Below are 26,302 nucleotides of genomic sequence, written 5' to 3'. Positions count from 1 at the left end.
CTCCCTCTTTCCTTTTCTTCCTTCATTCCTTCTTTCTCCCTCCTTCCTTCCTTCCTTCCTTCCCTCCTTCCTGCCCTCTGAAGCTTGGTTCTACATAAGCCAGCCTTGAGTTCCTGGGTGCAAGTGACCAAGTATTTACTATTTCTGGCCACATTTTTCTCTTTAGTATTATTATTTTGAACTTTACTTACTTTTGTGTACATGAAAACAAGTGTGCAGTGAGACCTGAGGACATGGGATCCTTGGACGTGGAGTTAGAGGCTGGTGTTAGGAACTGAACTCAGGTCTTCTGCAAGAGCAGCATGTGCTCCTAACCAAGGAACCATCTCTCCAGCCCCACTCACAAATATTTCAGATATGTCTGTCTGTCTGCCTGCCTGTCTGTCTGTAGTGTATATGTACACTAGTGTGCACGCCAGTGAACAGGTATATAAGTCATAGGACAACAGGGTTCTCTCTGTCCTTAGTGTTGAGCCTTGGAATTAAATTTAGATTAACTGGGGAATTGGGCTTGGTTGCAAGCACCTTTACCTACCAGGTCAACTTGCCAGCCTCATTTTAGACTTTTATAGTAATAATTTGATATGTTAAGGCAATCTGCTGGGCCTTCTTGTAAAGTCTTACTATTTTGCTTTTGAAATTCAGACTTGAAGTCTTTTAGATTGAGTATCTTATGAGGTAGTCATTTATTCTGGTCATACAGATTCTGGTCACCCTTATTCATTTATGGACAAAGTTGTCCTTTATTTATCAAAGGCAACACAATGCTTCCTTCTCACACACCAAGTGCAAGTGTATGTGTAGGGTGGTTTCTGGACCCTTGAGGGACAGCTCTGGTTTGTATACCTCGGTGACATGGACTTACTGTGTAACCCAAGCTGCTCTCAGACTTGCTTTGTGACCCAGACTGACCTCTTACACAGGATCCTCTGGCCTCAGCCTCCTGGATGCTGGGGTTACAGCCTGTGCCACGGTGCCTGACGTGGGAGTTTTAATATAGGCCATTGTAAGCCATTCAGCCTGAGCTTCAGAATTGCATGGGTGCAGATTTGCTGCACCAGGTAAGTAAGTCTTACCCGCTGCTTTATCTAGCTCCGATTTTCATTAGTGTCCTAACAGCCACTGCCGTAGGTCCTAGTGATCACACAATATCAGATTCTGTGCCCTGGGTTTTTAGGGACTCAATACTCAAGCATGATTTAGGCTGTCAGGGTGTCTGCTCAGATCCTTTAAAAAAGGATCCTCAAGCTGGTGGCCTGAGTTTTGACCTTGTATGTTGGGAAGGAGAAAGAAGAGTGTGAAGTGATTGTTTCTTGATTACCTTAGCTTAGGCAGGTGTGTTGGGGCCTAGATGTTTGCATCTAATGTAAGTGCTGGGAGCCGGGCTTGGGCTCCTTAATTCAACAGCTCAGAATGCCACCTTGTTTCAAGATTTCCTTGTTGTCCGACTTATGACCCAGTGAGAGATGCGCTGTGGATTTCTTCCCCCTCTCTGCTCCCTGTAGCATGTGCATCAAAACCGTCAGTACTGATGGAGGCCCAGAAGCTGGAGAGAAAGGCAAGGATTGTTCTCCCCACATAGAGTGGAGTGATAGTTCTAATGCAGAGTGGGCCTTCCAAATCACAGGGAGAGGGGTACATCTGGGCAGGTTAGCTGCTGGGTTCTGGTGTGTGTCCAGAGCTAACATGTCATTAAGTTGGCTGGCAGCAAGCAGTGACACTGAGTGTCTTAGGGTTTCTATTTCTGCACAAATATCACGACCAAGAAGCAAGTTGGGGAGGAAAGGGTTTATTCAGCTTACACTTCCACATTGCTGTTCATCACCAAAGGAAGTCAGGACCTGAACTCAAGCAGGTCAGGAAGCAGGAGCTGATGCAGAGGCCATGGAGGGATGTTCTTTACTGGCTTGCTTCCCCTGGCTTGTTCAACCTGCTCTCTTATAGAACCCAAGACTACCAGCCCAGGGATGGTACCACCCACAAAGGGCCCTCCCACCCTTGATCACCAACCGAGAAAAATGCCCCACAGCTGGATCTCGTGGAGGCACTTTGAAGTGCCTTTCTCTGTGATAACTTCAGCCTGTGTCAAGTTGACATACAAAACCAGCCAGTACACTGGGTGAGTCTATTTTGTAATAGACCCAGGGGGCTAGTGTCTGTCCCTCAGTGTGGTGTTCACGTACAGGCATCACTCGAGGTGTGTTCTTGAAGGTGGACTCTTCGGAAATGCTGGTTCCATACTGGGTTTAGTCAAACACATTGTACATATTTATTTTGGTATGTCTTAAAGTATGAGCTGTTGGGTTATAGAGATGTATGGTCAGCTATGAGCACTGGCTGCTCTTCTAAGGACCTAAGTTCCTGTTCCATACATGTTGGCTTTTAACTGTTGGTAACTTCACTTTTAGGGGATCTGACACTCTCTTCTGGCCTCTGTGGTCCCTGGGCATGCATGTAGTGCACACACATACATATAGACAAACACTAGTACTCAATAAAAATAAAAATTTAAAAGAAATAAAAATAAGAATTGCTTACTTTCAGATCTTAAAAGAACAAGACCATGTGTGAGTACCAGTACAGGTAGGTACCCTGGAATCTTAAAGGAAGTGTAGCATTTCCCAGAGCTGGAGTTGCAGGTGGTTGTGAGCTGCCTGACGTGTGTGTTGAGAACTGAACTCTGGTTCTCTGCAAAAGTACCACACGCTTTTAATGGGCAGGCCATCTCTCCAGTCCACTAAGTGCTGAGATATCCTGAGAGTGAACCTGACCTTCTGAGCAAGTGGGATTAGGTGGGTTACTACCTGAGAAGTGTTCATCTTTCTGCTGTTTTATTTTTAGCGTGAATTATGGCTGACCTGTCTACCTGAGCAGTGTTTGTTTGTTAGACCCGTTGGGATTCAGCGGGTACTCTTGGGCTTTTGTCTGTTAACCTTTGGGCAAGGTTGCTAGGTTTCCCCTCGAGACAGTGATGAACTCTTACTATGGTCATCTCTTGGCGCTGGAAAGATCTGCATCTGTGCTGAAGTCTATTTCTCAGGGAGAGTTGTCTGCTGGGCATATTCATTACGCTTCTCTTGCTGTGACAAGATAGCTGGCAGACACAGCTTGTGGAAGGAAGGGTTTCTTACGGCTCACATTTCAAGGGGTTAGCCCATCATGGCCAGGAAGGCACCCTGTCAGGAATTTAAGCAGCTGCTCACACCAGGTCTGCAGCCAGGAAACAGAGAGTAACAAATACGCCTTGAGCTTTCTCCTTTTTACTCAGTCCAGGACCGCAGGACAAGGATGGTACCGTCCATGCTTAGTGTGAGCCTTCCCATCTCAGGAAGTTAACCCAACCTAGATGATCTGCCATCTTTCTCCTAGACCCTGTCAAGTTGACAGTCAGTATTAACTCTCATGTTAGAGGTCGTAGACTGAGCCTGCTGTCTGCATCTTACAGTGTTCACTGTGTCTTTCTGTCAGGTTTTTGCATTGGAGAGGCTGGGTGGCATAGACTGCCTGACACTGGGTAGGTGGCTGCATCTTTTTTGAGGAATTTACAAGGGAAAGAGGAACTGCAGTCCCCTCAGATGGGGGTGGAGGGAAGGATGGGATTGCTGTTCTCAGTGGTTCATGAGTAGACAAGCTAGTTCTTGAGTAAGAGCTGTATCTTATAAAGTCAGTCAAAGGTTTCCTTGAGTTGTCACCTGGGCATATATTCAGGGCGGGAGGAGCTAGGGAATGGAGTATCTGAAGCCTTCCAGTCGGGTACTTGGGAACGGTGGACAAGTGAAGAGGTATTGGCATGATGGTGGGATTCTGTGGACAGAAAGGTGAGTTTTGAAAGGTGTAATTATGATTAGCCTTTCCTTATTGGAGCACATGACACCAAAAAGTGTTCACTGGTTGCTGCTGGCTGTGTGGCAGACGTTGCTTCAGAGACATTTCTTCATTCTAAGAGTTCGGCCCTCTCTGACAATTACACATAGTCTTTAGTTCCACCCCTCTGGCTGCTGAGCCTCACGTGATTAGGCCACTTGTCAGAAAGGTTTGTGAGTGTCTGAAATGATAGGAAAATAATTACATGCCCCACTTTACATATGCAAAAGCAATTAACTGTCATTAGTGCCCAAAATTCCTCCCTACTGCCCAGGGAGGTGAGTCAGCGAGTGTCCTCACTATTCATTAGGAATTAATTAGACTGCATGGTGATGTCAGCTGTGGACAGAGCTGGGAATCCAGCACTGCCTTCCTCCCGCCTACTAAGGATGGCCAGTCCGCCTGATAAGCCACCTATAGATTCACTCCATCTGGAACAGAGACCTAGAATCTGTGAAGCTCTGACTTAGGGCTGCTTCCTTCTCGGTACCTTCTAGGGTGGGGCTAATGCTCCAGGCTGAATTCTCCTGGGATCCCTGGGAAGATGTAGAATTGTGTCTAGATGTAGTTCCTGAGATTACATTGGAAGGAAAGTTCCTTGCCACCTTGGGTGTTGTTGTTGTTTTGAGTATAGCTTTTTTCTCACATAAAACATCTGGGCCTTTGTGAAGATCACTGTGACCTTCAAGCTGTCCAATTCGTGGTCCAGCTGAGTGTTATAAATACCTCTTGGTGTGATTCCCTTCCCCACACCCCTCTCCCTCAATGGCTCTGCCTCTGGCACCTCTTGAGCTAGTGAAGATCTTTGCTTATCAGCTCTCCACCCACTCACCCACCCCCACCCAGATCCCTCCCTCGTTCAGGTTAGCCTTACCAGTTTCCCCCCGTTTTGAAGTTCTGGGACTTCTCGGGCCACTTGGTCTTTCCATCGCTTTACCCTCTCCTGCCTTCCTTACAGCTCTGTCCTCTAGTTCTCTCTCTTCTCTGGCAGTCCAAAGAAGAGGGAACTGGAGAAAGTTAGAAGCTCCCCTAAATACAGTGTATGGTGGAAACAGCTTACCTCTTAGGATCACGACCGTATTTGTCTCCTGTATATAACTACTTGCTGTCAGTAATAATGACTGGTAGATAGGAAGTGGGACAGTCTTGTCTGCCTTGTGTTTTCTTTGACATGTGTCTAATATGGTGCCCACCCTACCCCCTATTTTCTTGTGGTATTGTGGATGACCCCAGGACCTCAAACATGTTTGCTATCCAAGCACTCCACCAGCAAGCTCCATCCTAGTGGTTTCTTTTAAATACTTGCTATTCATTGAAAATTCAGTTAGTATGAGTTTGGGGGATAGGCTGTCATGTTCTCAAAGCATGCATGCTCAGGTCATCTGGGTGATGTCCACGCCTTTATTAACTGCTTCTGTATCAGTATTGTGCCTTCACCAGTGTGAAGAAGATGTTATGGTGAGCATAATGGTCCCTTCCTCCATGTACCCTGAGGTGCAGTTAAAGGGCATAGTAACACACAGTTCTGTTATCGGCACTGTCTGTGGGAATACAAGATGATGAGTGGATGGATGAGTTGGCCCCCTTCATGGTTAACAGTGGACACTGAGGTTCATGGAATGTGGTCCTGGGTACTTAGGCAGACATCTAAATCCAACTCTTATACTGGCTTCTTTCCTGTTTTCATAGACAGTTAAGATGTTGGCTAAAACAAGGTTTATGGATTTTCTTGACCCTCATGCTCAATGACTTATTAACCTTAAGGCTGGTTTTAATGAAGGGGTAAGATGTTTTCATGGTGAGGACCTCGTGGGAACCTGTGAAGGAAACAGCACCTTCTCTTGTCACCTGTCACCCTGAGAAGAGTGGAGTTGGTGTCAGAAGTGCCTGCATTTGCTCTCCCCTCCCTTCTGTCCCAAGGCTCTTGGAATTGGCTGTGTGGGTCAAGTGTGCTCTCGACAACTCCTCCTCCCCCCATGCTCTTGTGACTCTTCTTGATGTGCTGGTGGGTTCTGGGAAAGGAATGCCTATGATGGGAGGCGGCTGTCTAGCTAATTAGCAGGCTACTTGGGTTATTCTTAACAGCTGTGCTTTAAGTGACTCAGGCTAGGACATTTCAGGAGACGAGGGGCCTACTGATGGTGTTCATGATGAATCCGAGGTCCTCCACACTAGGTAATGCTTACACACGTTTTTGTTGGTTTCAACAGTGTTTCCTTGGAGACGACCAATCACCTTGCCCAGAAGAATATGGAAACTTGAGAAAGGTTGATCTTAGGTGGACATTAGGAAACTAGTTGTCAACAATCTGAAATTTCTCTGTGGTCTTCTGAAGACTTTTAAGATGGGACTGTTTTGTCAATTGATTTCTTGACTCAGTGAGCGGTCAGGGGAGGCACTGCCCTGTTGTTTTTTTTTTTTTTTTTTTTTTTTTTTTGGTAGGTATTTTGGCCTCATAGCATGCTGTCCCCTGGAGAGGACAGACTGGATGATGAGTGAGTGGGGGCGCATGGTTTTTCAGATGACAGAATTCTTCCTCTTATCGCTCACTTAATGTCATGGCAGTCATGCTACAGTCGCCTTTTCCCCTCTTTGGTTTGCTGCATTAGGAGAATCTAGTATCTCCACTGTGGAAGTGAAAACTTAAGCTTCAAAAAGATTAATTTAGTTTGAGCCACGTAGCTTGTGAGTGTGTCAAGTTCGGATCCTAGATCTAGTTTGAATCTCACATGAGAGAGAGAGAGAGAGAGAGAGAGAGAGAGAGAGAGAGAGAGAGAGAGAGAGAGAGAGAGAAAATGTGTGTGAGAGAGAATGTGTGTGAGAGAGAGAATGTGAGAGCGAGGCAGGGGTGAGATTGCGGTTGCAGAGGGAAGAGAGACTTCTTCATTCTGAATTGAGAGAAACTGCACTTTGACATTCAAAAGATGTGTGGGGAGAGAAAACATCATCAGTTCTGCAGATAATCTGTGAAACCCATTGTATTCTGTGGCGGTGGCTGTGGTGGCGGCAGCAGCAGTAGCAGCAGCAGCGTTGATATTGATGGTGGTGGTGATTCAGACCAGGTCTCACTATGTAGCCCAGGTTGGCCTTCATTTCAGGATCCTCCCAGCCCCACCTCCAGAGTACTACTTATGTGGTACTTGAGGTGTGTCCCACCGTGCCTGGCTTGATTAGATCTTAATGTTGATAATAAGCAGGTGCTTTTTTTGTATGCATTCAAATCAAGGTAGATTGAGTCGTAACCAGCCCTACAAATGCAGGATGCTCATAAAATGTGACTGATACTCTCAGAGTCACTAGAGTGACAAGGACAGTTTCTAGGATGAGGTGGGTCTGGAGCCGAGGAGTGGAATGCCAGCATGGTTATTTTGGTATCTAGTGTGGAGAGTTTTCTCAGCCAGCCCCTCCAGCCTTGTGATCGGAAACTCTCTGCCCATACAGAGGCTCATCTTACAGTTGGGTTGTAAAACCAAGGGCCTGAGCAGCCCTAGATTTTGTATCTGGTGTTTTCTGTTTCATGTCCAGAGGAGGTAACTCCATCCTACTGAGCTCTAGTAGACCCAGTTACAAGAAGTTCTTCCCTTTGCTGAACCAAAATGGAGTGTTTAGAGCTGTTTGTGTATCCTGTGTGGATAGATCAATTAATTAATGTGTGTGATACTTAGCCTTAGAAGCAACTTGAATGTTGTCAAAAAGGCTTTGCTGCTAGTCTTCTGAATGAGGCCATTCTTGGTGGACAGTTTGGCTGGTGGACAGGCTTTCCTTACCACGTAATCTTCTGAGCATCACAGAGTTGAGTTGACCCCCTCCCTTGCGATTACAGATGCCTTGCTGAAGGGTGAGCTGAGTTATGAAGGTCTGTAAGGATCCTCCGGGCTGGTCAGGCCATAGGAAATGGGTCTTCAGGAGAAGCTGACCTAAAGGATGGATAGACCCCCAGGGATGAACAGGTTAAAGTCAATGGAGGAAGTATCTTTTGACCTAATTGGCTGAACAGTTTCATCACACCAGTGTGATGGTGGGAGGTGCTAAGGAACCAGTAAGTGTCCTCCCACTGGTGACATTCCAGCATAGCCTGTGTGACCAGCTAGGGAGATGGTCTTAAGACTTTGGGTGGGGGTTTTGGTATGCTTTCTTCTGGAGACTTTATTTTTGGTTGTGAAAGAACTTTCTTACCAGTCCTGCAAAGAGCCCAGGCCCCTCAGCCCTCACTGTGCTAAATTCCATCCCTTTCCTATACTAGGTGAGCCCCCACATGCCTTATGTTTATCTTTAAATACAGCTTCCTTGAGTGAATTTATTCCACTGTGATCTGTCCTGGCTTGGCCTATGGTTTCACATGTTGTGTGCATTGTTTTGTGTTTTGGCGGAGAGGCCAGCCACTATCAAAGCGTTCCCTCCTAGTCTCGTAATTTCTCCAGTAAGCAATCACTATGGTGGTTACAACTTAGCTCAAATTGTATAGAACTCTCAGATCCCAACCCAAAATGTAATCATTTAAAAATTCTAAAGGCCCACGAGGCAGGCACCAAGAGTTCATCTTGAGGCCAGTCACGAAACCCTTTCCTAGTTTCATAATTTATACCTTGACACTGGCATATTTTCAAGTCCTGTGTAAGCTTGTGTGTGTTGGTAAGGGGCTGTCAGTATCTTGCTGACGTGTTCTCTGAATGATGGCTTGGCGGTAACAGTTGAAACTAAGCATGCTAATTTTTCTTTAAGGCAAATGCTGCCAAACTGAAGAAGGTCAAGGTGAGGAGCCCAAAGCCACCCGTCAGTTAGAATATGAATTTCACAATATTCAGAGTTTCTGTCCCTGGGGTCTGTTGAAATGCACAGACTGGGAGAACAGCTGAGAGGATGCAGTTGGTAGAGGCAAGAGAAGCTGACAGTGCCCTGGAGCATGGACATGCTTTCCTTTGGTTTCTTGTGTTGAAATGCTGCAGGAATGTAAGGGGGCAGCAGGGATCACATGATAGCCTCCCTGCTCAGCACACCATGGCTCCTTTCTCACTTTCTCACCGTTCCCCAGGTCTCTTTGTCCTTCTTTTGGGGAGTCCTTTGCATTAATGATCTGATGTGGTTTTCACAAAGCAATATTGATATGTTAGTGTGCAGCCAGCAGGGAGTACTGGATTTGATCATTTTCAGGTTGGTGTCAAGCCATTTGTTTAGAAAGCTTATCCCCTTGTGACTATAGGGGGTGTGTACAATTGAAGGGGAATGCATCTACATCTTGGAGAAAGATTTCTTGTGGTTCTGTTATCTTCATTGCCCTAAAATTTAAGGAAATATTGCGCCACAGTTTCCATGTAATCAGGAATTCAGAGTATGCTACAGGGCTGGCTGTTGCCCCATGGGGATGGGACATTCCCACAAGAATGGCAGGTATAGGAGGGGACAAGACTGGTCTCTGTTTCATATAGGGTTAGTGTTTAGGACCCAGTGACCTGTCTCCACAGGGTAGCATCCTCAAAGATCGATGCCTACGTCTGGGTCAGCTGGCATCCTACCTCAGTAGGACAAGGTCTGCAGCACTAGAGTGCCCTCATCTCTTCTGTCTCTCACTCCTGCATCTTGATGGCCTTTATTGAGGTGGCTTAGCATTTCACTTAAGTTGTCAATTTCTATAGTGAGTTTGACATCTTTTATTTTCTTATAAACTTGTTCTGCTATGGGGACTTGGCTACCCATGAATACAGGACTATTTTTGTAAGGTGTGGGCACTTAGCAACAGGTTTTCACATGATGGGTAGTTAGTTCTGAGTGAGTGCCATCATTGGTGAGAATTTTCTCTTATCCAGGAAGATGACCCAGCTTCAGTCAGACATTAATGTTTTTGTAGGGTACTTAACATGACACAAGGAGGACAAAATCTTCTTGGGATCTCAGAATTCCATATTCTCCTCCAGGAATTATTGTCCATGTAACACTGTTGATGACTTACTGTGCAGCTTGTAGGAGCAGTACATTGATGGCACCCCCAGCCTTACACGGTTTTATGATTTCTCTTAGGTTTGTTTTCTTGAAAAGGCTCCAGGCTTCGGCTTGGAAAACCCAACCGCCAAAATTGAGCCCAGCAGCTGGAGCGGCAGCGAGAGCCCTGCCGAAAACATGGAAAGGATGAGCGACTCGGCAGATAAGCCGATTGACAACGACGCGGAGGGCGTCTGGAGTCCTGATATTGAGCAGAGTTTCCAGGAGGCCCTGGCTATCTATCCGCCATGTGGGAGGAGAAAAATCATCTTATCAGACGAAGGCAAAATGTATGGTAAGTGGCCTGGAACATTCCTTTCAGGGCCTCCAGCCTGCCGCAGTGGGAGGGGATGTTCTCTGAAGCCAGCCCAGTTGCTCTTTGTAGAATGACATTTGGCTATCCCAGGGACCAGGGCTCCACTACAGAGGAGGATCCTGGGATATCATCCCTTGGGGGTTTTCTCTTCGTGCTTGACAGGCCTTCTGGCAGATGCTCTCAAGGTTCACGTGCCACGGTGGCATACGTGCAGGAGGGAACAAGTTCTTCAGCGTGCTCCCTTTATCTCCAGGGAGCACGTCATTCGGCTCCCCATAACTGGCGTCGAGTGGGACGGAGTCTCTTGAGTCCTTCCCACCCTTGCAGGAAGATCCCATGCTTTAGATTTGTATTTGAAATCTATTCTTTTTTATTGACTGGGGATGTGGTTGTTCCTAGCAGCACAGACCTCTAGGTTTAATCTACAGCCTTGGGAAACGGGGCAGGGCAGTGCTCCCCTGTAATCCCAGCACTCAGGAAGTGGAGCTAGGTTGACCAGAAATTCAAGGTCTACATAGAGAATTTTGGCCAGCCTGGACTTCATGAGACCCTGCCTCAACATTATGTCCCTCTAAAAATTCTGAAATCCCCCACTACAGGATCAGCTTGTACTGGCCAGATAAAACACACACAGGCTTGATTGGCCTGTTTCCATTCTTGCTTCCAACTTGCAGTTGAATGGCTAGTTGAGAGGTTGTTGTGTGTCCTGTCCTGTCCCAGCTTCCCCTTCCTATGACTGTCCTCTGATTAGTTTTGGGGGGAGCTACATGAGGCGAGGAAGTCAGGCCCAGCTTTCCAAATGGCTCTGGTTGCCGACAGCAAATGTCCCCACCCTAGCTGGTGTGAAGCTTCCCTCCGCAGGTTTGGGGCATTCTCTTTCCAGAATGCTCCCAGCTGCAGACCTGTGGGGTTTTTTTTGGCTATCTACCTTTAGGAAGGCAGGTGGCAGGTGGTCACTTGTACATAGTGCTTGTCTAACTGAGTTGACAGAGTTTGTGTTGTCACCAAGTCTAAAGAGATGCAGCCAGCATAAATTCCACGAACACTGGCTCATCCACTACCCGAGGCTCTTAACTCAACAGAGGAGTGATTTATTTCTCAGTAATTCCCACTATTTCTGTAATAGGGTGTTGTACCTTTAACCCTGCGTGTCTCTGTCAGGAGCCCAAGGAGGCTGTGCTCAGACCAGCAAAGGCTTCTGAGGGGAGAGCAGATGGTAGCACAGCTGCCACCAGCTGTGCCCCGCCTGCCCTCCCCCTTCACCACGGATGATGTAATGGAAACAAAGACACTTTTGCTTTCTGTGGCACTGAGCCTCTCAGCCTGTCATGCACTCGGGAGTGAGAACCCAAACTTGTGGCATTTGTTTTATGCTCTTGTGAGTTTCTGCTGTAGCCAGAGAATCCTCTTTTTATCTAGGGTAGTGAAGTCGGGCCGAAACCGCTCAGCTGCTGCGGGTGGGCAGTTTGCAGGCTCAGGCTTCAGGTATCCTGCGTCCGTCCTTTCTTCCTTGTCTTCTCCTTCCTCAGCTTTCCCTTGAAGCGCAGCTTTGAGATGTTGCATTGTGAAGCCCCCACTTCTTTGCTCACAAGTTGTTTTAATCTAAATTAATGGTGTAAGATATTTGGTGGTATACACCTATAATCCCAACAACACTCAGGAGTCTAAGGCAGAAGGAGAGTGAGAATTAGAGCCAGCCCAAGCTATGTAATAAGATCGTGCCTTTGAAAACTGTTTTTTTTCCCCTCCATTGAGATTTTCCTTTGTAAATAGTTGCCCACTTTGCCTATAACTCAATTGTAAACTTTTTATGTGAAAATGATTTTTAAGATCTCTTGCTGAGAACTGACTCCATGGAAGCCTCAGATTGGAGTTATTCTAGCAGCCATTAACCTGATCACATTTGTGCTTGCTGTTAATGTAGTTTTGGGCTCCTGGGAAAGATGGTCAAATAAATGAGGACAACAGGTCCTTGGGGACTTGCCATCTTGGATAGTGTGGTTTTGAGGGGTGGAATTCAGCAGGGTGATTAGATATTGATAAGTTTGGTGTTGGCTGTGGGATATGTGTCTAGGACGAGGGTAACTCAGTTCCCAGTACCTCCCAGTTGTATCTGTTTTTGAGTATGGGTGTCTTTCTCCTTAAGTCAACACTATCCGATTACTGTCTGTTGATGGCTAGCCAGATTTAAAATGAGGCAACCATTTTTCCTCACTAGGGAGGAAGAGTCTAGTACGGTTGTGGGTTTCACAGGGCAAGAGAGTACACAACCTGCAGGGTTTTGTCCCCTGATCAGGAAGACGTGGGTTTTCTTCATTGGACTTGCAGTATCTCCATCTGTCCAGGGAGGAAGCACTCCTTGGCTCCCTATCTTGCCTCAGGCTATCTTGGAGGGAAGTGTGGTAGTTTCTGGGCTAGCAGAGTTGGAGACTGGACCTCCCTTTAGGGGATCTGCTTTAACTTTGTCAGGGACTTTTGAGGTCAGAGAAAGTTGACTCTCCTTATGGCTACCTCAGCCAGTTGGAGACAGAGTCCTGTGAGCCCATGTAAGGCCAGGGTCACCCTTTGTGATCAAGCTTTTGCTATCACATAAACAAATCTTAATATTTTATTTGACCAGTAGTCAGCAGTCTCGAGAGCATCCTTTTTCTCTAAGACCTTTGAAAATGAATTCTCTGTGAAGTCAGTCAAAGTCATAGCCAAGTGAAACACCTGGTGAGTCTTCCTCGAGGATTTCATTCCTCCATTTCTGAGTATTTCTGAGTTCTCTGGGTTGTCACTAGTCCCGAAACACTGGAAGAGGCAAGGTCAAGTGATTTATTTTGGTAATGAGATTTTCATCATGGTTGGCAGGAGAGTAAACGGAGAGTTGTTTATGATAAGCTTTTGTCCCTTGGAAGAGAAATGGCTTAATTTTCTGTTACCTTGGACGTTGGGCAGCTGAGACTGTGTAGCCGTCCGCCTGCCTGCCTCTGTGTGCCTGGACATTTTCTGTGTTCCCTGATGTACAATGCTTGCTCTTGGCTGCTGCCTCTGACTTTGCTCTTAAGATGCACAGGCCTTCCTCTTTCCCCTTTCATTTCTTAGCCCATTTTTACATAGCTGTGTGTTTCTTTTTCTGGGAGGTAGAGAGGGAGGATGGGATGGGAGGGAAGTTTTTAGGGAATGTGCTTCTCTGAAGTTGGATTTTAGGGGAGTACACCACAGCTGAAAACAAGACTTTACCCCCAAAGAAACAAAAAACCCCAAACTGTGATCCATGGGAATACCTGCGTCTGTTCCCTCTGTAACTGAAGACACAGTCTGGCAGTGTGGTCACATGTCCTCGGAATCCTTCAAGGGTTGGGACAGAAACCAGTTTGCAGTGATTGTGTGCCCTAGAGGCAGACAGGTGCAGCACTTAGCAGTTTAGACTGTGTAATTAATATGAATCCTGGCCCGGCACTTTTAGGTCTCAGGCTTTGGGCAAGTTGCCTTAGTTCTGTTTCAAAGCCTGAAGCGCAAAGGAGGGTGCTAAATAGACCCAACTTCAGAGGATTGTCACAAAACGTAACTGAAGTCATTATTATGTGGGGTTGCCTACTGTGTTTGAACAGCATCTTGCATACAGTTGGGTGCTAAGTAAGTGTTTGTGAACTGAAAACAAAGCAGGAGCGTCTGCCTTTGCTGACTAAAGGCTCTGTACGTTCTATGCAGCTGACATTCCTGAGAGCTCTCTGAGGTGCTGTGGTGATGAAGGGGTTGGGTGAGAGGGACAGCATAAGTCTGAGGATAAGATGGCTGGAAGGTGAAGGTCTAGGTCTGTCTAACTCCAAAGCCTGGGCCACCCCCACTGTGCTTTCTGTTCTTCCTTGGTAGAGGCCATTGCACATCAACCCAGCAAATCACTGTTGAGCGCCAAGCTGTATGCCAGCCTCATGCTTGGGATTGCCAGCATGAGAGCTGGGGACCAGACAGACACAGTCATGTCCCTGCCCTCACAGAGCTGTCACAAGTTCACTTGCTGGCCACTGACCTGAGGTCAGGGCTGCCTGCCAAAGATTTCTGGGAAGTCTGAGGACGCTTTGAAGATGGTCACCTTCCACTTAGCCTTTTGAAGCCTGTTCTTGGCTACCAAAGTCCAGGACACCTGGCCTGCTGCTGGCAGGACGAGAGCACAGCAGGGAGGGTCCAGATCACAAGGCTGGCCCTAGTGCTGGCCAGGAAGACGTCTGGAAGGTTCTAGTGTCCTAGGTCGCTGCAGGCTGACTGGGCACAGCCATTGGTAGGCAGTGGCTTCTCCTGAGCACAGATGCCCGCACCGCACCCTTCTCCTTGAGAAGAGCTGGGTGGCAAGCAGGGTACCCCATTTCCAGTTGTATGTGTGGTTATTTTTTTCCTGTGGTGCTGGGGATTGAGCCCAGGATCTCATGTATGCAAGACCAAGGATTCTGTTAAGTGATCTACTGGGGGAGGGGGGCATTGTTTCTTGTTGGGATGGATGCTAGACCTACTACTGGTCAGTCCTAGAGAGCAAGTTAGTTCAGGAAGTCAGGGAAGATGTATGTGTGCCTCTACTCCATTCCTGACCTATGCCTTGCCAGTCACACACATGCTATGGGATTGCCTGCTGGCCTGGTTGGTGTTCAAGAGGAAGGGACTTGCTTAGTGAGTCAGGATATCAGCAGGAGAGGGCACACAACTATGTGCCAGTCAAACGTCTTGGTGGCAGGCGGGGGATGCTGTTAGTCCCCAGGTGCTGCCCAGCCCTGAGAAGCATTTAAGGAGAAACAGGGCTGTCTGTGCTTCCACAGGAAAACAACTCTCGTGGTTCATTTTGGGGATGAAGAAGACTGAGTCTGTGGAGCTCTCAGAGTCCCTTGCATATAAATGACTCCAGTGAACCAGTCACTGGTCGCTGGAAAGTGGCTCTCCAGGCCTGAGTTGAACATAACTCTTGCTAGTTCTTCATCTGGGCATCCTATGGAATCTTTGACCTTTTTTTTGACCTGCTGTTTCATGCTGATTGGTTAGACTAAAACACAGAGCTTTACCGTGGAACAAGCAGGAAACCGGGACTCTGTTTCCTGCAGGCTTGTTGTAGGGTCAGACACACTGAAGTAAGTATCTTCAATGCTTAATGCTTATGCTCTGAGAACTTCTTCCATGGGAAGAAATGCTGGGAAAGGGGAAGAGAAGAAAAAACCATTTGCTTATTTTGTTGCATATATGAGGGCAGAGGAGCTCCTGGTGTTTTTGTTTGTTTGTTTGTTTTGTTTTGTTTTGCAGCTAGTGTTTGCAATTCTTCATCGAAGTATTAGGGAGGTATTCTGATTTGAATAGGGACACAAGGGGAGGGAGCCAGGGTGAGTTCTAGATGAGTAATAGGGGATTTTGACCCAGCTTGGTTCCTGTGAGACTAGCCAGTGTCATAAGTATTATGATTGGGAAGTAATGGGGAGGGTTGGGGGCAGGCATTCAGAAATTTATTCCCAAGGTGTGTGGCTTAGGAAGTGATGAGGGAAGAAAAGGATAAAGAAAAAGCTAAGTCATTCTCAAGTTCTTCTACTTCTTAATGTCTTTGCCGCGACAATGGACAACCAGGATCCAGCAGACTCAGATGTAGATGTCACTGAGGACTGCAGTGTGCTCTGACCATGAGTGGGGAAACATGGGGAGTACGGAAAATGGATGACCTGTTTGAATTGCCTTAGAATGGGGTTGTCTTGCTTAGTCCTCCTAACAACCCAATGACAAACTCTAGGACTCTACATTTTGCAGCTGAGGAAGCTTCAGGTCACTAGCAAGGTCAAGTTATTTTTTTCAAGGTTACCCAGCAAAGAAGCTGTGAAATAGACATTTACAAGCAGGCTGGTCAATTACAACTAAGCATGCAATGGAAGTATATTTTGTTCTAGAGATACACCAGTTGGGGAGGGGGAGAGAAAATGATGGGGAATTTCCATATGTATATTTGAGAGTAGGTGAGTTAGCAAGTGAGAATGAGAGACAGGCAATTACCTGCTCTAACTCTGAATTTTGGGGAAAGAATCACTTAATGATTTTCTTTGGATTATAGACCTCTTCCTGGCCAGAGATGGTGAAGGCATATTTCTAGATAGTCGCAGGGTTATAGTCGATAACTTCACACAAATTAGCCTTGTTCATCTGTAGACATTGACAGGAGACTTCATTTGACTTGTGGAGCCTTAATTCAGAATGGTGGGATGAAGGGGTGGGTTCCTTACTGTGAAATAGCATGATTCAGCAGGAAAATGAGTGTGCCAGTTGGGCACCTGCTACAAACGCTGCCATGTAGCTTGGTACAGTGTGGTAGAGGGCACGCACACCATACCAAGATGGCTGGCGCTCATTCTGAGTGAAAACCTCTGTGGTGTTTTAGGAAGGGTAACATGGCTTAGTCCGTGTGTATGACGCCAACACGGCAGGCAAAGATGAGTTCAGTGGCTCTTACAGTCTTCCCCTGGTTTTGGTGCTGAATGTGGCTTGGGGATGGTTTATGTTTTCAAGGTGGAACCCATCGAACTGGCTGACTGGAAGTGGCTTGTGAAAGAATAGGTTTATGCTGGGGTTGTCTTCCTGGGTGATGGGGAGGTAGGTGGACTATGAAATGAGATGGGGAGTGGAGACAGGAGAGGCAGGTTTGGGAGAGGGTGGGAAGGAGGTGCCTTGCATCATATGGTTGTCCCAGGTATCTGTCAGTGGGGCTTGCCCTGCGGGGAGTTGGGGACTTAGAGCTCAGGCCAGGACGCCTGCTGCTGAGAAGTAAGCCCTCCTACTGGAGCAGTGGTGGCAGCCGCTTGTGTTCCCAGGTTAGCTGTTTGGCAAGGCCAAAACTGGTGTGGATTAAACGTTACATTTGTATTGTATTGTACACACACGTGTAGAAAGCTCAGGCTAACTTGTGGCCGTCCGTTCGTCCCTTCCACCATGTGGGTCTACCAGGCTCGGAAGGGCAAGCACCTTTACCTGCTGAGTAATCTTGCAGGCTCCTGGCGTAGGTTTTAAATAAAATGTCTAGAGTTGTGGGGGGAGAAAACAGATTGCTTCCTATGGGTTCCCTCCTTCCCAGGTTTCCTTTCTGTCTTTCTGATAGGGTCTTACATGGCCTGAACTTACTATGTAGCTTGGAACCATGACCTTAAACTTCTGTTCCCCTTGCCTTTACTTCTCTAGTGCTGGGATTACATGACTGGATATGCCCAGTGTCCAGTGCTGGAGTTGAACCTAGGCCTTGTGCATGCTGTATGAGTGCTCTGCAGAACTACACCCCAACTCCAAGATTGCCACCACTCCCCCGCCCCCATTTTAGAAACAAAGGAATGGTCCATGGTTCCTCTACCTGATTATCAGGAGCAGAAACTTGAGGAACTGAGCAGGGAAGGGGAGGGATGGGACAAGCGCTTAAAGAGTCTCTGTCCTTGCTCTGAGCACTTGGGTGTGTTGCTTGGTCATTGAGGTTTGAGAACTGTAGGGCTCGATAGCAGTTTAGTTTTGCAAGTTGGTAAAAGATCCAGAGGAACACAGTGGCTCCTGACCTCATGTTTCTAACAGAGTTGATTTCTCCATTCAGTCTCTCTTTACCCACCAGATACTTGATCATGGCCCAGGCTTTGAAATGCAGTGAGGTGGTGATCTTGGCCCATAGGTGGAAAGAGATAAGATACCTTGGGTGGCTATCAAGTTAAGAGAAGACTTAACTTTGAGGGCAGGGACAGGTTTGGCCATACGTTGAGCTGGGCGAGAGGTTTGTAAATTAATGGCATTTTTGATGGACCGATGGCCAGAAGGGACTTTAGAGGGTAGGGTTGCTTCTGTTTCCAGGTGCAACACTGGAGAGGGCTTGAGGGATGACAGTGATTAGGCCATATGGCTAAGCTGGCCCATAAGCTGTGGAGAAGTGGAGCAGGCCTATTACAACTGTGGGAGAATGGGGCCTGGACAGGCAGAGCAGAATTGCTGGCCAAACCATGAAGGGCCCAAGGGAAGTTGGAGGCTAGTACTTTCTTCAGGGTTTCTCTGTGTAGTCGTGGCTGTCCTGGAACTCACTCTGTAGCCCAGGCTGGCCTCGAACTCAGAAATCCGCCTGCCTCTGCCTCCCGAGTGCTGGGATTAAAGGCGTGCGCCACCACGCCCGGCTAGTACTTTCTTTATTGAAAATTTTATTGAGATAATTATAGATTCATGCAGTTGTAAGAAATAGTGCACAACGGGTTCCTTTGTGTGCACTTTGCCCATTTTCCCCAGTGGTTAGATTTTGTACAATTGTGATACCACAGCCAGGAGGTTACATCAGTGAAGCCCATTTAGCTCACTCAGATTTCCCAACAGTGTGTCCGTGCATACACATAGGGGTGCATTCCTGTGCACATGCGTTTAGGCTTGTTAGGTTGTAGTCAGTGTCTTTCCTGTTCTGTCAGTCAGAGTGCAGTGTAGTTCCAGCACCACAAGGGGCCCTGGGTTGCTCCTTGTTGACCATGCTGTGTTCTATCCTACCCTTTCCTTACCCATCTCTGTCTTCTGGCAACCACCGATCTGCCCTCCATTTCTTAGGTGTTACCATTTTTTTTTTTTATTAGTGGAATTAGACATGTGCTATATATTTGTCTTTTGATAGTAGTATTTTTCTGCTGAGCCCCATTTAGTTACAAACTAAATCACTTCCCAATGATGGCTGACTAGGCCATCTTCTGCTACATATGCAGCTAGAGACACGAGCTCTGGGGGTACTGGTTAGTTCATATTGTAGTTCCACCTATAGGGTTGCAGACCCCTTTGGCTCCTTGGGTGCTTTCTCTAGCTTCTCCATTGGGGGCCCACAGATTTCTTTCTGAAGGGTAAACTACCTGGGGAGGAGAACTGGAACTCCTCTGCTGTTTCCCAGGACGGCTGCACTGTTGCACGTTCTCATCTACATTCTGTGGGTCCCTCACCACCATTTTGTCCTGTATCTTTTATTTCAAGACAGGAGTGCTCTGTGTAGCCCTGGTTGTCCGGAACTCACTGTCTAGACCAGTCTGGCCATGAGCTGACAACTCAGGTTCGCTTATCTCTGCCTCCTCACAAGTGCTGGGATTGAAAGTGTGTGGGGTTAAAGGTGTGCCCTGCCGCTACTGTTTATGTTCTCCACTGTAAAAGTGTGGGTCAGGAGCACCTGTGTTTCTAATTTGCATTCCCTTAGCTACCACTAAAGTTGACTGCGTAAACTGTGTTCATTTGGGCTATGGATGCTCCTCGGGGGTGACATCACTTCAGGTGTTTTTTTCAATCTTATAACTGGACATTTAGAGAATCTTCTAGAGACAGGGCTTTGTGGGACTCGTGGTTTACAAGTAGTTTTTTCCATATTGTAGCTTTGTTGCTATCTTTTTTACATTGGGGTGGGAGGGGTAAACACCAAACCAACCAAACAAGAACTTCCAGGTGAGTGAAACTTGAGTGGGGTGTTCTTCTGAGACAGGATCTGTCCTGAGGCTGGCCTTGAACTCCTGATTCTTTGCCTCTAATTCCCACGTACTGAGACTCTATGTGTGTGTCACCATACTCAGTTGAGTAAAACTTTAAACAAAAATGTAGAAGCTTAATTTCCACACTGTCTGTGGGGTGAGCTTTGCTTTCTGTCTGTTATGCCCAGGGCCTAGCCAAGAGTTTCTCTGTTCTGTTACTCTGAAAGGGTCATGTTTCAAACCACATTGTGCAATCTGTTTTGAATTAAATTCTGTGTAATATGGTGAAGAGCTATTTCAGGAGAGGCCATTAGCATGGTTGCATCTTGGGTCTACCTATAGCCTTACACCAGGGTGGGAAATAGTGTTTGTGGTAGTGGCAATAGAGAACTGGAGAAACTGGAGGGGCCAGCCATGACAGGTGGAGGCTGTTAGAGGCCTGTTGGGTATGGAAGCTGGGTTAGGATTGCAGGCTTCTGAGTTCACTGGTACGGCCATGCCACTGGTGGTATAGCCAGGACATGTGATTGTAGGCCGTAGCCATAGAGACAAGAAAGAACATCGGGGGCCATCAGTGATCTGTGTTGAGTTTCTGTGGCTAACTGCTTCCTTCTGGAAGTACAGTGTGCATTTGTGAATATACTGAGTATCCTTTCTGGGGGACTTCAGGTGACCCCTTGGCTATGAGTAGAACTTGATAGGTTTCGGTAGCATAGTAAAACATCAAGTGTCAGAAGGGACTTTAGGGTCAGAAGACATGTTTCCTTTTTGTCTCATCCCAGACTATAAGTACTTGTGAGGTCTCCTTTGGCCAGTTGTCATCAGAAGAATAGAGACAAGGAAGCCAGGGTATCCCTCCCTACTTCTTGGCAGTGTCTGGGGAGAATGCAGTTATGTGTGAGAACATGTACACAGCAGAACTGGTCTAGGCTCTGTCAGGAGGCTGGGCTCTGTTAAGGAGAGATCTGTCTGAACTCTCCTGAGTGGAATGTGTAGAGAGCAGATTTTCATGGGCCTTTGTTCGTGTGATGGGAGGAACTGCTGGGAGCCTGTTGTTGGACAGAGGGGAGAAGCCCCATAGCAGGCAGGAGGTACTGCAGCCTCAGAAAGAAGGAAGAGGGCATGCGCTGTCAGCCATATAGCCCTTCTCTGCCAACCCCTTCTAAAGCCCCAGGTCCTTGCACAGTGATGGCTTGTATTTCACCCGAGAGTGTGTGGTCTAGTTTATCTTTTTGCACCCCTTCCATTGATACAGAAATCTGTCAACTAAATTACCATTTATACATAATCCTTGCAATGCTTTGTTCATTACTAAGTAAAGGTTCTGTCTTTGATATCATTCAAATGCATTGTGTGGGTGGGATCACAAAACACTCTGGAGTCATTTACAAGCACTCACAGTGGCTGCGGAGGAGAGTGGGGTTGCAGTGTGCCTTTCTATTATAGGATTTGGTATTAATGGGCTTTTAAGAATAGTGAACATATGTTACTTTTGGAATTAGAGGAAAAGAGATAATTATATCACGTCTATTTTTTCCTCCAAGTAAGAACTATCATTAAAGACAATTGTGAAGAGCAGCACAGATAGAAAGGGAGCCATGGTGCCCGGGTGTCCCCAGGGTCCCGGTTTGGGAAGACACAGCAGGGTCCTAGCATGGGAGGGTAGGATTAGTGAGCATCTCTTCTCTCACTTGGGGTGGCTGGGATGCTGAGCCTTGGGCACAGGGGCTCACAGGGTCTGTCCTGGGGTGGAGAAGACAGCAGTGCGTTCTTAGCATGAGTGCAGAGTTAAACAGGTGCCCGACCACTTGGTCTGTCAGTCAGCCATATCCCTAGTTATGGCACAGTGTTGGTGTGGGTGGCTTGGGGAACACTCACATCTATTCTTCAGATGCTCGGGGGCTGGGTGCCGACACATTGAATTTGATCTCTGCTGAGCTAGGATTTTCTCCATCGTTCAGCCTGTACTTGAGAGTAGACCTGGTTTATTCTGGGGGGTGTTTGGGGAAGTGTCTTGTTTTTTAAAAAATGCCAGTGGCTTTTTCTGATGCCATGCTATTCTTTGTAACAGATTCCTGGCAAGTAACCTTGTACTTGCCCTGCCTTTGGGCACAGTTGGTGCATTTAGTGTTTGAAAAGGCTCCAGGGACTTTATGGCGTGTTGCAAAGTCTCACTTGACTCTAATCACTCATTAGATTACAGTTCATTGCAGATGGGTTTCATTGACCTGGTGCTTCTATGAAGAGTCTATCTTCCCTCCTCCTCTAAAGCGTTGCCATTTCAGGCAAGTAATAAAGTCACATCTATACTTTGAAGCCCATCGGATGTTATTTCTTCAACTTCTCTCCCTGTCTCAGTGGCATTTCTCTTCGGCCTTCTAGAACACACACTGAAAGGTATGGCCATGAAGCTTGGGCCTTTAGGTTTATTGAAAACAAACATTTGCTCATACTGGGGTGTACACCTTTAAGTGCACTCATAGCACTTGTGGGACAGAGGCAGGTTGATCTTTGAGTTCTAGGCTAGCCTTGTCTACCTAGTTAGTCTTAGGATAGTGAGAGCTACACATCGAGACCCTGTCTCAAAAGGAGGGCAGAAGCGGGAAGAGAAAAGCATCTTTACCTCCCCTCCCTCCTTAGCTCCCCCCTCTTCCCCTCCCTTCTTTTCTCCCCCTCCCTCCCTCCCTCCCTCCCTCCCTCCCTCCCTCCCTCCCTCCCTCCCTCCCTCCCTCCCTCCCTCCCTCCCTCCCTCCCTCCCTCCCTCCCTCCCTTCCTTCCTTCCTTCCTTCCTTCCTTCCTTCCTTCCTATGAGTCATTACCTGAAAATCTTCTGCGGACCCTTGTTCTTTTTGCAAGCATCACAGAAACCCTTAGGCAACGTAAAGAAGAGAGTTCTCTGGAGCATGTGTTAAATGATGAGCCCAGTGCCGGGTAACATTTATTCTGTTTATAGGTTGAGTTTTGCCTGTGACTTGCTCTTGCCTGCCCTTTTTATCACCTGAGCTGCTCACTGCAGCGTTGAGATAGCTCTGGCGGCTGTCCCCAGATGAATGGTTCTATTCCAGGCACAGGTGCTTCCGTGACAGCTTTATAACCACTTTCCTGATTAAGGTCGGGGGCATGGTGATGTCCTGATAAGAACTTGCATAACTCTAAAGCAGATGTTGTGAAAAAGGTATGGGGAGGCGGCATGCCTGGTGTTAAGTATCAGAGTGTGTGTTTATTCAGCTTGCACATTCCTCACTAGAATGTGTGCTTGTGCTTTGTCTTACGGTGGTAACACACAACTTACAGTGGAGATGGATGCTGACTGTGAAAGATGCTGTCAGGTGACTTAGGCTACCAGGGTTGTAAACTGGGTGTGTGAGCAGCATTCTCGGTGGCTGGATGCCCTGTGACAGTACTCATGGGCATTTCTAGCCGCAGAGCTTCTTGGGTAGCTTGGACACTGGCATAGAGATGAACCTTTGGAAAAGTGTTTTACTGTGGTCTGGAGAGATGGTGCTTCCGAGGCAGAGGCAAGCAGACATGAGTTTGAGGTCAGCCTTGAAGAAAAAAGTGAAAGAAATGTATGCCACTGAGTCCTGGCCTGAACGGAGCAGCTGTTGTGACAAGGAATCATAGCCGTGGTAATAATAACAATAGCATTAATTATTATCATCACGCGCGCAATATGCCAGGTGCTATTCTAATACCCAACATTTAAGCCTCTGGCTCTTTACAAATGGCTGCCACCATCATTTCATAATACATATAACATGCAGCTCACTTCTTAGGAGAGCTCACTGGTTTGGTTTGGTTTTGTTTGTGAGAAGGGATTGAGGGCATGGTGGTGTCCGGATGAGTACATTCATATATCTGAAGTAGTTACCGCCTTACACATTAGCCCGGTCCAGAAGAGTCTAACAATTGGCCTAGGATTATATAGCTGGTTATTATTCCTGCCAAGTCACAAGGCGCAGTTTGGGTCCAGAGCCAGTGTTCTGATCTCTTTGCTGTCCCAGGAGTCTAGTGTCGACACACTGCTACCTGCTCTGGTAGTTTGGCTCTGTGTAACTGTAAGAGGGAGGATAAATTTCTCTAGATGTAGGGACACCCTAGATCCTGCTCTCTGCTTGCTGAACTCCTACTGGAATTTCAAGGCCTTATAAAAATAAATACCCCATCTAGGGCTGGAGGTGACTGCTTGTGCAGAGGACCTGGGTTTCCAGCACCCACATGTTAGCTCAGAACTGCCCGTGGCTCTAGTTCCTGGGGGATCTGACTCTTGGCATCCACAACACCAGGTGTACACATACACACATGCAGTACTCCAGGTGCTCATAGAATAAAAATAAATCTATTAAGAAAGATACTGGGGGAAAAAAGAAAGAAAGAAAGGAAGGAAGGAAGATAGATAGATAGATAGATAGATAGATAGATAGATAGATAGATAGATAGATAGATAGATACTTGGTCTCTGAAGTCTCATAGACAAGGCTAGGTTTCTACGTCGTTTCTAAGACATTAACCATCTGTCAAAGAGCTTGGCAGACCTGACTCTCTTAAATTGTGCTAGGAACTGTTGAGTTCACTTTGTGTGTGTGTGTGTGTGTGTGTGTGTGTGTGTGTGTGTCCCCATCCCTGAGGACTCTCCAAGGGCAGCTGCTCTCGGAGCCTCCATCCTCAGCATAGCAGTGGCTTCACTGCAGACTTGGAAAACGCGCTGGACTGGGTGGAAGGTGTTAGCAGAGAACTCACCATGCATCCCGAGAGGGTCCCCTTTATTACAATTTCACCCTTAAAAATCACATTTAAGGGTATGCTCATGAAATTATAAGGGTGGTCCAGGAGGTTTCTTCTGGTGACAGGAAACTTGAGGTGGAGCATTGGTGCCTGTGTCTCTGTGCCTGAGGTCTTTTTAATTGGCAGGAATGGGTACATCTGTGCAGATGCATGCTTGCATGTTTTGTTTTGTTTTGTTTGTTTTTTCCCAGATCCACTCTTGAGTTCGGTTTGAGTTGTTTGAGAATCACTTTTAAGAGTGGTCATTCTCACCGGGCGTGGTGGCGCACGCCTTTAATCCCAGCACTCGGGAGGCAGAGGCAGGCGGATTTCTGAGTTCGAGGCCAGCCTGGTCTACAAAGTGAGTTCCAGGACAGCCAGGGCTATACAGAGAAACCCTGTCTCGAAAAACCAAAAAAAAAAAAAAGAGTGGTCATTCTCAGATGAACCACTCCTAAGCTGGTTCAACTTGTGTTAGAGTAACTTACCAGGCTGCGGTCCTGGCTTGCCACTGGCTTAGGGGCTTGTGAGGCAGTTCCTAGGAGCCAGCAGTGCATAGAGGGAGAGCAGAGGGAGAGTGTGGAACACTCTCTACCTCTCGAGAGTAGCAGTCTCTCCTATGAGGGCTGAGGTTAAGGGAGTGACAAAGACAGGATATAGGGTAGGAGTGGGTCTTTAGGTCTTATATCAGAGACTAGGTGTTTGCGCATACAGTGCAGGGGTAGTAGGATGGCGACTGTTCATCCCCAGGGCCAGTTGTCATTTGCAGAGAATGGTAGGCAGCAAAGAGGAGCAGGTTTCAGTGGGCAGCTTTGGAGTGGTGCTCTTGGACTAGGGAATTCCCATGAGGTATGGCTCTCTGCAGGTACACAACAGAATTCTTGGTTTGCGACATCAACACAGTTGGGGGTTAGAGTCTTGGAAATGGGTGAGATTGTGTTGGTGATGTACAGGTTAGAGAGGAAGACTGAGAGGAGAGCCCAAAGGAGGCAGTAAGAGTCACATGGTCTCAACTCCATGTAGAGTCTTAGTAAGCATCTAATGGTTCATGAAACCCTGCAGGTGTGGTGGAGGAGCCTGGAGTCAGCCCTGTGTTGGCTGCATAACATGGTCAGTATTCAGCCATGCCTTTTGGCCAGGCGGGATGCAGGCAGGATGGTTTTCCTACCAGCCTCAGGAGATGCAAACACCTTGACCTGCTCTACTCTTGTGCTCCCTACAGGACACTCATCCCCTGAGATCCTAGCCTTTCCAAATACCAAAGCTGTCTGTCGTGTGGGGTTGTGTGTGTGTGTGTGTGTGTGTGTGTGGCTACAGGATTGTCCCTTACTCCAGCCTCCCCAGGAGTTTGACTCCCTATGGGGTTTCCTTTTTCAGCTCCATCTTCACTGAGTGGCGATACTGACAAGAGATGGTCCCCATTTCTAAACCCTCTTTAACTTATTCTGCATCCAACTCCAGGGTTTTGAAAATTGTAGAGAAAACCCAGAGATGGTTGGATAGGCAGGTCCTGTCAGAGGAGCAGGGCCTGCCCTTTCTCTGTGTCAGATCAAAGGTAGCTTCCCAGTCATTTGATACCCTCATATGAAGATGTGCCTGAGCCAGGGCTGGGGCTTTCTGGGGGCCTGGAAGCTGAGGACGTGTGGGCCTGCATGTGCTCCTGTGGGCTGGCATGGAGGGGAGGGCAGGCGCACAGCAGCTGCCCCTGGAACTCAAGGCTAGGATATCTGGAAAGGGCAGCCGGCTGCCTCAGCTTTCAGAGAGGCTGCCTCCAGTGCGGCCCTTTCCCGCTTCCAGTTCTGGGGACACACAGGCTGCCTTGTTTGCAGCTGTTCCCACATAGCTGTCCCCTTCAGACATCCCAGTCCCAGGGCTCAGATGTTGTTCCCAGTGTGTCCCCAGCCTAAGCCGGCTGTGCTGTCTAAAATCCAAACAG

The 26,302-nt window shown here is 47.4% G+C and overlaps 1 protein-coding gene across 6 annotated transcripts in view; it reads left to right on the top strand.

Moving 5' to 3' along the window:
• Tead1 (TEA domain transcription factor 1) overlaps positions 1 to 26,302 on the top strand; it is a 227,672-nt gene that overhangs the window by 69,360 nt on the left and 132,010 nt on the right. For all 6 annotated transcript variants that reach the window (XM_021166757.3, XM_029479285.2, XM_029479282.2 and 3 more), the window contains exon 2: positions 9,880 to 10,135. In XM_021166757.3, coding sequence (XP_021022416.1) covers positions 9,979 to 10,135 — 157 coding nt within the window. In that variant the 5' untranslated portion in view covers positions 9,880 to 9,978. The remainder of the gene's footprint in view (positions 1 to 9,879; positions 10,136 to 26,302) is intronic.

The sequence above is a fragment of the Mus caroli genome, unplaced genomic scaffold (genome assembly GCF_978045245.1).
Source record: "Mus caroli unplaced genomic scaffold, Mus_caroli_1 scaffold_8, whole genome shotgun sequence".
Classification (NCBI taxonomy): Eukaryota; Metazoa; Chordata; class Mammalia; order Rodentia; family Muridae; genus Mus; species Mus caroli.
This window is presented reverse-complemented; position numbering and strand designations above follow the sequence as displayed.